This window comes from Alexandromys fortis, unplaced genomic scaffold (assembly GCF_014885135.2).
Source record: "Alexandromys fortis isolate MF-2015 unplaced genomic scaffold, M_Fortis_MF-2015_v1.1 scaffold_121, whole genome shotgun sequence".
NCBI lineage: Eukaryota > Metazoa > Chordata > Mammalia > Rodentia > Cricetidae > Alexandromys > Alexandromys fortis.
Genome location: NW_026068037.1, coordinates 1,183,324 through 1,196,811, shown reverse-complemented (window position 1 = coordinate 1,196,811; position 13,488 = coordinate 1,183,324). Strand labels below are relative to the sequence as shown.

The 13,488-nt window shown below is 48.7% G+C and overlaps 1 protein-coding gene across 2 annotated transcripts in view; it reads right to left on the bottom strand.

Annotated features, from left to right (window-relative positions):
- The window catches only part of Kif6 (kinesin family member 6), a 307,139-nt gene that overhangs the window by 75,487 nt on the left and 218,164 nt on the right, over positions 1 to 13,488 (bottom strand). For both annotated transcript variants that reach the window (XM_050165072.1, XM_050165073.1), the window contains exons 14-15: positions 10,122 to 10,230; positions 1,173 to 1,228 (exon numbers count right to left, since the gene is read on the bottom strand). In XM_050165072.1, coding sequence (XP_050021029.1) covers positions 1,173 to 1,228; positions 10,122 to 10,230 — 165 coding nt within the window. The remainder of the gene's footprint in view (positions 1 to 1,172; positions 1,229 to 10,121; positions 10,231 to 13,488) is intronic.

The window sequence follows — 13,488 nt, the reverse complement described above, 5'->3', positions numbered from 1 at the left end:
TCACCATGCACAAAACTCAAGTCCAAGTGGATTAAAGACCTCAATATCAGTCCAAACACACTGAACTTGATAGAAGAGAAAGTGGGAAGTACTCTACAATGCGTGGGCACAGGAGACCACTTCCTACGTATAACCCCAGCAGCACAGACAGTAAGGGCTTCATTGAATAAATGGGACCTCCTGAGACTGAGAAGCTTCTGTAAAGCAAAGGACACTGTTGCTAAGACAGAAAGGCAACCAACTGACTGGGAGAAAATCTTCACCAACCCCGCAACTGACAAAGGTCTGATCTCCAAAATATATAAAGAACTCAAGAAACTAGACCGTAAAAGGCTAATCAACCCAATTATAAAATGGGGCACTGAGCTGAACAGAGAATTCTCAACAAAAGAAGTTGAAATGGCCAAAAGACACTTAAGGTCATGCTCAACTTCCTTAGCGATCAGGGAAATGCAAAATCAAGACAACTTTAAGATACACAGCTCTTTCTTGTACAGTCACAGAGGGGGCACTCAAAGTGGCTTCTGAGGGACAGATGGGGCAATAAGGAACCCAGGGACCAGTTGCAAACAGGCAACAGTTGCTTTCTGGAGCACAGAGGCAGAAGGTCCCCTCTGTGAAGCTGCTCTGTCAGAGAGGTGGGGCTTGGTTGTATTTTGTAGCTTAGGATAAAAGATATTTTCTTCCTGCTTTGAAAAAGCATGCGTTTTTAGTTTGCCTGTTGCCTTAAGCTCTCCCTTCCAGACAAGCTCACATAATGGGGAAGCTCGGCGGCTGGGAGAGGAGCACTGGCTCTTTCCGGCTCCTGGCTTTGGCTTTAAGGATGGTGCTGAAAGTACACGAGTGCCAAAAATGCCCAGCAGCAGCTCTGGGCAGTGTAGCAGTGCTTCACGACCCTAGGAAATATGAGACAGTGCTGTTGTAACTGCACGGCTATGACAGGCTGGGCTACTGCTGTAACACAGGCAGAAGCGAATCTCTCTCACTGGGGTATGGCAAGCCAGTGAGACACCCGGTACCAGCCCAAGACAGACACACACAAAGCGCCTTGCTAAGTATGAGCCACGACTCCCTGGGCAGGAATGCATGCGAGATTTCATGGCTATATGAAGAAGGCACAGCACCACCACTGGGAAATGGTAAAAGAAGCGTCCAGAATACCTTCTGCTTACCAATTTTACTTCTTGTTTGATTTATACTTTCTCCCAGAGCCTTTGCTTCAGAAAATCTGGAGAAAGACAAAAACAAAAACAAAGAATTTTTATTTTTTGCTAGTCATCCTGTGTTACATTTGAAAAAGGAAGAGACGACCGAGAGGCTGCAGGGCTGTGATAAAGAAAAGGGAAAACTGAAGTGAGCTTGATATGGTGGCCTTGTCAAGAAAGACTGGAATGTGGGTGACCACATCTGCTGTGAACTATCAGTCTCCCTCACAGAGAGTCTCCAGTTAGAGCAATGCTGGGCAGCTAAGCACCACCTGCACGTCCAGAGCACCCCTTAAGCTCGCAGTGCCCACATGGTGGTTCCCAACCATCTGTGACTCCAGTTCTGGGGATCCAACACCCTCTCCTGGCTTCTAGGGGCACTGTGTACATTGCAAGCATGAAGTGCATATACTTTAAGCAGGTGAAACACCCATACACACAAAATAACAATTAAAATGTTCTTACATTTGTTAACCAATAAATTCAGTTTCTGATGCTTTATAGTGCCAGGGTACCATAATGAAACATGGTGATAAGGTTTCTCTGCCATGATCCATCAGCCATGTGCATTCTTAAATAACATTGCTTTCTTGACACACAACAGTATAGCAGAGGTCAGCCAGCGACGACCAGTCATGAGACAAAGCAGGGCTACTTCCTGGTTCTGTCAATAAAGTTTTATTGGAATGTGTTCACCCATTCATCACCACTTCATCTACGGTGGCGTGTAAGTAAGTTACCACAGATGAGTGGAGAGGCTGTGACAGGGACTGTGTGGCTTGTGGCGAAAAACACTTCTACTATTTGACCCTTTATAGAGAACGTTTGCTGACTCCTGTCACAGATGACTATTAAACCAGATTTTAAAAATACAGTTTAAGAGAAAAATTCACAATAACCCCCAAACCAGAAATAAATACATCCCTGAACTGCAGATCTGTCTTTTCTCCAGCTCATTTTTACAGGGTGAGGTTATATGTATGCATAAGTACATATACACATATAATAATGTAAATAATATGTAAGATTTTATCCCCAATAGTTTTCCACTTAGCATTGTAAGTTCTTCCCTATGTCATTAGGAACTCTTATATTTGGTGGGTAAATACTAGTCCACGAGATTGTTGTGCTGGTGTGCAGACAGGGTGCCCCTACATTTTCTTTCTTCCTTCCTTCCTTCCTTCCTTCCTTCCTTCCTTCCTTCCTTCCTTCCTTCCTTCCTTCCTTTCTGTTTTGTTTTTCGAGACAGGGTTTCTCTGTGTAGCTCTGTAGACCAGGCTGGCCTCGAACTCACAGAGATCCGCCTGCCTCTGCCTCCCGAGTACTGGGATTAAAGGCGTGCACCACTACCTGGTGCCCCTACATTTCCTAACCAACCTTTATGTGACATCCATGATGAGCCAAACCTTGTACTGTAGAAAGAGTACAAGTTGTGAACCATGGGGGAATGGGTGGCTCTTGCGGGGACAAAGGCCATCACACTCAGTGGGGAGGCATGGTGGCAGCAGGATGACATGGGTGGTTAGCCGTGTCATGAAGCAGAGACTGTGATGCCTGGCTGCCTTGCTTTTCATTTTTAGTCAGTCCAGGAACCCAGTCCAAAGGATGGTACCACACAGTCAGAAGTGGGGGTCTTCCTTCCTCAGTTGACACCTACAACAGACACACTGAGAGGTGTGTCTCCTAAGGGACTCAAAGTCCAGCCACAAGGACAACAAGGATGAGCTACCACTCAGGAGTTCATGAGGTACTAGTTGATCTCTCACCCCTTCAGCCATGAGAGTAAAGGGGTGACCAAACCCTACCAACAAAACACAACAAACAATAACTACATAATATATGTACATAGTACACATTCTACCTTGGATACCAATAGCCACACAGTTTTACTTTGTCTAGGAAGGGGTCTATCTATGTGTAATGTGCAGTCAAAACACCTTCATGTGGAAGCTGGGAGTGACCTGGATTTTGAAGATATACCGAATTTTAGAAAACTTTTTATTCTAGAAGTTTCCAAGCAATATAAAACCAAGCTTGTTAGGCTAACTCCTCTTATTTTATTACCTCAGCTTTCTATTGTCCATCTTAATTCAACCATCTCTTCTGTCCCTGTCCTCTTTCAACCTCCCCGAAACTCACAGGTTCCAGAGAAACTCAGTTATTTCATTGTGTGGTCTGTAACTCCTTCATCTGCATAGAACTGCACTGATGAGTGAGGAGGAGTATGGGCCAGGACACCTCCAGTGCTCCGTGCTGGCTGGAAAAGTGGTGACAGTCTGCCATTGCTGTTTTCTGCATCTGTCTGTTTGGCCTGGGACTAAGACAGGGAGTTCCAAGGAAGAGAACTGCATTTTCCTACAAGGCTGGGTGGCCAAGGACTCCACCCTGATTCTCCTCATAGATCATTCACGTCTTCTCAGTGAGGGCCTGTCACCCTGCAGGAACCAGTGCCACAGCATCTGGTAAAAGCCAGGCTTGATCAGCTCAGCAGATGGTGGTGGGAAGTGTGGACTGAAGCCCCAGGTGCTGTGTATGGATATTGACCACCACCAGGATCCTTCTGGGGTATGCTGAGCTAGGAGCTGGGGTCATGCCCTGGAAGCAGTACCCACAGACAATGCAGGTCTAGGGTCATCCTTCCAGAAAAAGAAGAGATGGCTGCAGACGGACGTTAGGGGCTTCAACACTATGGTCAACTTTCTCATCGTCAGAGGGGATGAGGAGAATGAGGTGACTGAAGCAGACCCTGATGAGACTTCTGAGAACATTCTTGAGAGACTCCTGTCTCGCCCTTGGTACGTGGTATCCAAAGATATGATTCACTCAGGGCAAAGCAGCTGAGGGGCCCACACCTGGCTACTCCCCACCTCCCAATCACTATGGAACTCAGACAGCGACCACTCTGACCTAGGGCAAGAGATGGCTTATTCTGAAGCTAAACTTGAGTGATCGTGGCTTGGGAACACAGATTAAAGTTACCCCTGGTTTTATGTTCTAACATGGAAGCAGTTTTATGGACTTTCTAAAAAAAAAATGATAACAGGACAAAGAAAGCTACAAATCAAGGCATTTGGTGGATACATTAAGGAGGTGGGTTAGAGTAGGCCAGAGGACACGCAGCCATTGGTGGAGAGCGGTTTCTATCTGTTTACCGGGATGGCAGGTCTGACCCAGGCATGTAAGCAATGGCGTTTGTTAGGCTAAAGATTGCTCTCACTGCAGCATTCCAGCCTCCCCACATCACCAAAGCCTTGGTTGTCACTTCCCTGTGAAGACAGTTTCTTTTCAGGAATCCTCACGCACAGTTGGCACGTAGAGGCCAGAAGTCTATGCCAAGTAAGTGTCTTCCTCAATCACTCGCCACCTTAATTTTTGAGACAGGGTCTCTTACTGAACCTGGAGCCCACAGATTTTGCTGGGCTGACTGCCTGGTGAGCTCCAGGGGTCTGCCCAGCTCTGCCTCCTCTATGTTGGGGTTACAGAGGTAAGCTGCATGCTGGGCTTTCTTTCTGTAAGTGCTAGGGACCTGACCCCAACCTCCACATTGTGCATCAAGTGCTTTGAGGTGATGACAAGCCAGCCTGCCCACCCCTTGCATTTCTTCTACAAACCAATGCCCTTTTCCGCTGTCTCCTGCCGTCCTCTCCAGCCTGCTGAGGGCCAGGGACTTAGCCACTTCCCCTACCGCTCTGTACTTCTTGGAGGCAACAGCAAATCTTAAACAGTGTCCTTGGGTGCTAAGAATTCTCAAGTCAATTTCAAATAGGCCTTCTCAAACAAAATAGTTCTTTGAGCAGAGATTTTTTTGTGTCCAGCATCTTTTTAAAAACCAGGGGGTTCTGAGAAGATTCTAATCTAGTCTCTGCCCTCAGAGTTTATAATTCTAGTTCAGCAGACAACGTGCAAATATAAAAATCAAATGGAAAAATAATAAAGGTTAAACTTGAAGTCTAACAGGAGCAGGGGAGCTCCTATTTGTCACGGGTAGCATTTCCAGATGGCGCCCGCGATTTCCCCCAGCGCACTTCTCCTGTGGCTTGTACATTGCTGTTCTGTTCTATGCTGGAAGGACCCAGTGGAGTGACTTAGCTCACGTTATTAACGCCTTGACTTCCAATTGCAGTTAGTCTCCCTGCTCATTTCCTCTTTTGTTACTCAGTGGGGACTCTGTGTCTGAAGGGTTTGGTTTGTAAGAAGTTTGACACAGAAGAAAAGCTCCCCGCGCTTGGCCTGGCCCCATTATTTACAGAACACGGGGTCATCACCTTGCTCCCTATTATACAGTAGGAAGTCGACTCAGGCCTCGAAAATGGAGTGATTATGTATAACAATTCTGTTCCCCTGGAAAAACCTCCACTGAAGAATGGTTCCTATGCTGGAGGCCAACAAAGGGCGAACGCTCTGCTAATGTGACGTCTTATTTCTCCCGGCACATGCAGGCCATGGAACCTCCCCCAGACCCAGCAACTCAGGCATGCTAGAGAGAGGGTGCTAGAAAGGTATGGGTGAGCAGGGAGCAGTCTCCTTCTAGGCAGCATGGGACACAGGGGCCACCCATGTGCCCTCCTGAAACCCCAGACCAGGTCTTAGACCCTGGGGAAGGGAGAGAATCACGGCGGCTACCAACAATGCCACCATCCGGGATGACTGTCTCTTGCTGCGGGCTACAGGAGATTAGTTTGGTGTCAGGCAAATGCAGTCTCAACAGGGTGACACGCTAAAACCATCCACCAGAGTTGACAGATGTGAAACAGCGGAGGAAGGTGGAGACCAGCCCAGTGGGTCCTGGACGCTGGGATATTAGAAGGCGAGGGCTCTGGGAGGGGGAGGAACTGAATGCCAGCCCCACCCCAGGCCTCTGGTCTGGCAGGATTCTTCAGACCAACACTTACGGATGCGGGTCCTCCCTGCCACCAGGAAGCACTGGAGCAAATATTTGGAAGGGATCAGGATTACTTGAGTATTTCTATGTGAGGGCCCCAGGGAAGTCACTCCTCTGAGCATCTGGGGATTTATTTTTGTGTCTTCCGTTGGGGAACACTGGTTTTTATAAAAAGATATTTTCCCTCAGTCTCTGCTGTAGGCACCTGCGCGTGTGACTGGATGTGTACATGCACAAGTATGGAAGGCAACACCTCTGGGTAAGCTGTGAGGATAGTTCCAGACAGGCTAACTGAGGAGGGAAGGCCCTCCCTCCAAGCCGGCAGCATCTTCCAGCAGGTGACCTCGGTTTGAAGATGTCCTGGAAAAAGGCAGCATGTGTGGCTGCCACTGACAATCGTCCATAACGCTAGACTCCCGCTTCTTCTGCTCTCCAACATGGACGCCCTACCAACCACTCTGTGGCAGCTCCAGGCTGTGGGCGTGGACCGGGGCTGCTGAGTCACCTGGCTTTGTTAACTGGATTCTCAGCCTCCTCAGTGTGCAGATGGCCCCCACTGGACTCCCAGACTGTATCTGGTACCCAATCTAACAATTCCCCTTTGTGGTAATGCGTTCAGTCCATTTGCTGTGTTCCTGCAGAGAACCCTTCTGGTACAATCTCTACCAACTGAATAATCTCTGCGACAGGGAGTAAGTGTGGAGGTCCATTGAGACGGTGGTGCTCAAGGTGCTACCCCACGGCCTCTTGGCATGGAGCAGCTCCTTAGTGACTTTGATTATATTAACTTAACTGACGTAGAATTACCCTTTTAGAATGGCTGGTCTCTGGCCTTCCCATTGGATCTATTGATTTATCTCAGCTGCCTGGTCTCCACCCTTCCCACTGGATCTATTGATTTATCTCAGAGCGCCGTGTGAGGCATGCTAGGTCCTTTGCACAATGGCCAAGTAGAAGATGGAAGCACCAGAGCACTGGCCACCAGGGGTGAACAAGATGTGCTTCAACTAAAATTCTGATGGCTGCTTCGGTTATCAGAGCTCTGCCGACTGGATTCAGAACAGTTTTGTATGGAGAAGTCTCAGAGAGACCCACACATGCTCCTCCTGGTAAGCCATGACCCACCTCCCCATCAGATGCAAGCTCAAGCCAGCCAGGAGCCACAATGGCTTCAGAGAAGGAAAAATTAAGTATGTCTTCTGTGTTGGTGGCTTTTAAATCTGGGTGCACAAATATCACCAGTGTGTGTGTGTGTGTGTGTGTGTGTGTGTGTGTGTGTGTGTGTGTGCGTGTGTGTGTGTGCAGGCATGGACTGGAAACAGCTTCAGGTATCATTTCGTTAGCACTGCCGCCTTGGTTTTTGAAATAAGGTCTCTCATTGGCATGGAACTTGCCTAGTAAGCTGGGCTAGTGGCTACTAAGCTCCATGAACCTACAGTCTCCACCTCCCCAGCTCTGGGATTATAAATATCATCCTCTGCGCCACCACGCTCAGCTTTCATTATTTATTATTTTTATTATTATTATTATTATTATTATCATCATCATCACCATCATTGTTTTAGTTCACGTGGGGTCTGGGGATTGAACTCACACTCCCATGCTTGCACGGCAAGCACTTACCTGGCAGAACCGTCTTCCCAGCTCTAGTGATTGTTTTAAGGGACTCCTTCCAAGGCTCTGGACATCTGTGGGCCATTGGTTTCCAGGTCAGGTTGTTAGTGGAATCCATTTACAGAAAGAGGATGCTCAGGCCACACCTAGTTATATGAGTATCTGGGGAGTCAGATCCAGGCTTAACTGTATTTGGTATTTCCTTGGGTCACTAGGAATTCATGACTGTGAGCTGGCAAAGAAGCCTCAAGGCTTGGTGGAGAACTTTCTTAGAGGAGGAAGCAGCTGCCATCTAGTTGACAATTGATGTGGGAGTGATTTCTTATTAATAAAGAAACTGCCTAGGCCCCTTGATAGGCCCACCCTTAGGTGGGTGGAGAAAACAGAAGAGAATTCTGGGAGAAAGAAGCTTAGTGAAGGAGTTGCCATGATTCTCCCGCTCCAGACAGATGCAGGTTAAGATGCTCCCTGGTAAGTCAGCTCGTGGGCTACACAGAATATTAGAAATGGGTTAGAACAATATGTAAGAGCTAACCAATAAGAAACTGGAACTAGCCGGGCCAGGCAGTGTTTGAAAGAATACAGTTTCTGTGTAATTATTTCGGGCATAAGCTAGCCATGCGGGCGGCCGGGTGCCGGGGACACAGCCCGCCCTGCCGCTCCTATTTCAACAGACAATCTTGTTTCCAGATACCCAAGGAAGGTAGCCTGCTCTACCACACCTCATTGGCCATATTAGGAATGCGTGGCATGCAGGGGAGCAGAAGCATCAGCCGGTTTGAAAGCCCTTGGGTCTCCAATGCTAAAATCAAAGTCAGTGTATGTCCACGCTTCTAGGAGAGTCTTTGGCTCTTCTCAGGCCCACCCTGCACCTACCTCGCCTGACTTTGGCCATTGATTGCTATTTAGTTCCCCACTTCCTGCTTCTATTCTTTATGTGTATGTGTGTGCATGTGTGTGTATGTTGGACGTGAGTGCCCGTGTATGTGGGGTCAGAGGAGCACACCAGGTGTCCGGCTCAGTCAGTCTCCATGTTATTTCTTTGAGACAGCATCTCTCCCTGAAATAGAGCTGTGCTGGTAGCCAGGAAGCTTCAGCAATCTTCATGTTTCCACCCTACAGCACTGGAGTGAGAGGTACTCATGTGACCAAGTCCAGAACATTACATGGGCGCTGGGATCTGCAATCAGGCCTTGTGCTTAAGTAGCAATCACTCTTAGCCAGTGAGTCATCTGTCTCCCCCTCCCACCCCACCGCAGACCTCCATTTGTAGGGTACACTCAGGTGGCTATTTCTGTATGAAGGTCTCTGGTTTCAGGCTAGTACATCTGTAAGTGTTTGGAACTGTGTGCCTTCCTAGTGTTGTGCTTTTAAGATCTATTCTTGTTGATATGCAAGTAGCCAGTCCATCACTCCACCACCACTACCATACTGCTTCCTAATCTATGGACTTTCTGTTATATCACCTACCAGCAGCTCAGCACGGAACCCAGAGTATGCTCAACTATCTCAGCTACCACAGTGCAGCCATGAAAGTTCTACATGCCCTTCTGGGAGCCCAGGGGAGAGATTTACCCCAAAATAGAGTTGATAGGTCACAAGGTGCACACACCTCTCTGGACTGCTCTCTGGAGTTCTGGATAGGAATTGCATTACTGGTTCCTGCAGAGCGCTGAGATCTGCTCCCGCCCTGGGGAAGCAGCTATATCGGTCTGGGTTTGTTCCTTGGTCCTTCCCAGTCAAGTCTCTCATCCCTCCATGTAGCAGCTATATTAAACCTTCATCTCTCTCCCCATGCCTTTCATCTACTTGAACTCTTGATTCTACCAAAAATATGGAGGACCTAGGAATGCAATTTGGTCTATACATAAAAAAATGTGTACGTGTAGACTAGAGACCAATTCCATTGTTCTTCTATTACTTTTTTTTTTAGAAGCTAAACCTGAAACTCATTTATTTAATTAGATTGACTACCATCAAGCCCCAGAGAACCTTATTTTTCTTTCTGTCTTCCCAGTGCTGGGATCACAAGTACAAGGTGTTGGTGATTGGACCTCAGATCCCCATGGGTACACAGCAAGCTCTTTACCCACTGAGCCATACCCCAGATTGCCTAATTCTCCCTTGAAGATGATGAAGACATTAAAAGTGCTAGGCTTGTGAGAATACATACAAAGTGAGCACTGTCCATGGAGCTAATGCTGGCAGGGGCAGATCCTGACCTACACCTGGCTAACCAGTAGTTATGGGATGGTAAAGCTCACACAGGAAGTAAGTCAGGGTGCACATGGGAAATGTAAAATTGTAGACCTTAGACCTTTCTTGCAGACACTAGGCTAAGCAGTTAGAAGGATAGTATAGGAAGTCTCCGGACTGGTCTGCTTAAGCCTGTGGGCGGCTGCTTTCTGGCCGGGTCTTACCTCTGCTTGAGAATTTGTCTGTTGTCATCAATGGTGACACTGTCTGCATGGTCCCTCTTGAAAATTTCAAAAGCCTCCTGGCGTCCCAGTGACATCTCCTCTCTCATCCCTGTTTGGAGACACAGTGGGTGACCTCAGTCACATCATCACAATTCAGACCATCGAGCTGGCCTTGGCAGAGAGGCTGTGGCCAGACAGGTGGGGCCTGACCAGAGACTGTGCCTGCGAGGCCACAGGACTCAAGGGTGGGGGTGGGGCCTGAAGTGCTTGGTCAGAGGAAATGAGAAGCAGGCCTCCAAGGCCCAGATGGCAAGCACATCTGTGGGTCTACTTCCTGCCATCCCCTGGTGGCACAGCTCTTCCTGGTTTCCCATTACGGCCCATCTGGGTCGTTAAACTCCTCTTTGAATTTCCAGGCATTTCGTAACACAAACTAGAGTCCAGATGAAAGCTGCAGAATCTAGAAGGTTCTGCTCTTAGCGTCTAGCTTCTGTTTAACGATCCAGTCTTTCTTCCTGTGGCTGGTGAAGCGGGTCCTGGTCCTGAGCCAGGAGTTAGTTATATGCTTCACCGCCAAGCCCAAGGTGGGAGGTCCCTATTCCTGTTCAGCTCCAATACCCCAATTTGCCACTGCCACTTGCAGGCCAACCCTCACCGCCTGGATCTGCTCTCAACCCAGCCTCCGGAAGGAGCCCATTCAAAGGGACGGGTGGCCTACTGTGCCAGCCTCCCTTGAGCAGCCTCCCGCCCTGAGCAGCCTCCAAGAGCAGTGGTCAATGCAGGCATCTACCTGGGTTCCTGGGAAACCTGTTATAGCCAGGTTTCGGAGAAGGCTACAGGCTTTTGTCTTTTGAGACAGGATCTCACGTAGCTCAGGCTGACCTCGGTCATGCTACACATCCAAGGATCACCATGTATTCTGGACTTCCTGCCTCTATCTCTCAAGTATTGGGGTTACAGCTGTGTGCCATTACACTTGGTTTACACTAGGAGAGGCACTCAGGGCTTAGTGCATGCTAGGCTTGGGTTCCCTGACCCTGATCAGCCCTTGTGCACTGGCGGTTCCAGCATGCAGAGGAGTTAGGGAGCAGGGTCATGGGGTGATGGGGATGAAACACTTGGAGACGGATTCAGAGGACAGCTTATTGAAATGGCTGAGCTAGCTTATATAGCTGGAGTGTGTGTGTGTGTGTGTGTGTGTCCAGGGAGGAAGTGCTGCAGCTCCCGGGGGGGGGGGGCACTGAGGAGAGGTGCACACAGGGCTCTCCAAGCACATCGGCCAGACTATCAGACTTCCAGTCACATGATTGCTAAGAAGCTAGTTCTCTGGGGACAGGGGCTAGTTGTCAGGTAGACAGGGCAGGACAGAAGCTTGTCTGACTTTATCATCATGTGGCCTTTGTCTCTATGGAGTTGAGTAGGCCTAAGCCTGATTTAAGTAGGAAGCAGCCCCACTCCTGTCGTGCTCTCTGAGAAAAGTCCTAGGTTTGGACAATGCTGTATTATCCCTCATCTGGCTTGGGAACCCACACTAGGCCAGAACTCTTTCATTAAAAGAAAAAGAAATCTGCCATTCTCCTCCTCCCCTCCTCCTCCAGGCTCTTTCTCGTCTATTTATCCGACACCTCTGCTGATCTTTGAAGAATCAGCCGGAGCTAGCTGTCACCTCCACTGGAAGCTTTCCCAGAGGCTCCCTGCCACAGGCTTGCACCCGCGACAGTCCAGCAGACACTGTCAGGTACAGGGCGCTCCTTTTCAGTGAGGTGCAATTTCCTTCAGGACCACAGATCGTATCTGTATCTGACTCCCCAGTGTTCGATCCACAGTCTGCATTCAGAAGATTCTATCTATGTCTGTTAAGTTCGCAGGGCCAGGACTGAAACGGGTGGGATGAGGAGTCTGTTGTTATGGTTATAGGAACACACAGTTCAGGGCTGGTGAGGCTCAAGGCAAAGCCTGGCCTTTGAGAGCCACATTCTTAATGGCCTTCATGCAGCAACCTCTCTTCCCTGGAAAGAACCTCTCTGTCTCTCCTGTCCTCAGCCTGCGGAAATGGACCAGCCCATCTGACACCTATTTTATGATTCCTGTGATTAAAAATAGCAGCACGAGGACTGTCTGGATGGTGATGCGGTCATGTGCATGGCACCCCACCCTCGTTAGTCATGGCTCCTTCTGTCTCCATCTGTCCCACACACTCCACCGAGATCAGCTCCAGTGCTCTGGAGATGGAGCTCTATCTCCTCTGTCTCCAGTCTCTGCTCAACTGTAACACTGCGTGCTCCGTGCAGTAGATTTAGCTCCACAGACAACACACTGGAGCTTTCTGGGGGATCCTCAGGCTGCCGCCCCCAGAGGCGTCCACGCCTCAGGTCTGGAGTGAGGGAGAAGCTTCACAGCCTGGCCCCTTCTCCAGATTCTGCCTTCCTTGTTATGAGGACAGTGCTCGTGGCACTCTTGAGACAGTAACTCTGGGGAGAGCTTCTAATCAGCTGGACAGACTCTGGGCTGTCCCTGAGAGGGGCTGTAGGAGCAGGAAGAATGTGGAGGGCATGTTCTTAGAGAATCTAGAAGATTCTGGTCTGAAACTTGGAATCATCAGTGTAACATGGCAAATGAGAATCACTGTTTTCAAAGACTGGATAACTGAAGAGATGACTATGCCTGGGCTTACCACCTAGAAGGTGGCACCTGCGTTCTTACCATCCTAAGAATGCATTCTGGAATTTGGGTAGCTTGACTGCGGTGACCATGGCTGAAAGGACACAGGTGTAAATGGCTAAAATCTGCCATCTAGTTTTCCAAGCTCTAAAGACAAGGGGGCAGCCAATATCAGTGGCTTATCTAAAGGGGAAGCAGGGCCCGGATTCTGCAGAGACTTCCCGGAAGGCCGTTGCATGGAGCATGCTACCATAGATCCTTGCAGACGCCTGAGGGATGGACACCACACGGAATGCATGAGCCTCCCTCCTGGCCACCCTGTCCTTCTTGCTTACAGACTATATTTATCTCTTTTCGGATTACACAGACACACTCAGCCCGGGGTCATCCCCCAAAGTAAGGGACAACTTTACTCTTGAAGAGTCCTCTCTGCTTTGCTTTTCAAAACTCTTTGGATTTAGGAAACATGCACTCTCGCTCTTGCCTTTAAACACACACTGTATGTACATAGGCTGTATTTGAGAGCTCACCTGCTGTGGGGACAGGCATCTAATTATTTCGTTCCTCGAGGGGAGTTTGTTTATCTTTGGCACGGTGCTAGGCATGCATCAGAGATGCATAATTGGACAGGTATATTGAAGCTTTGATGGTGATGCTTAAAATGTTGAAAGCCTAGTCATGGAGAAGGAAAACTGGACAGATAATT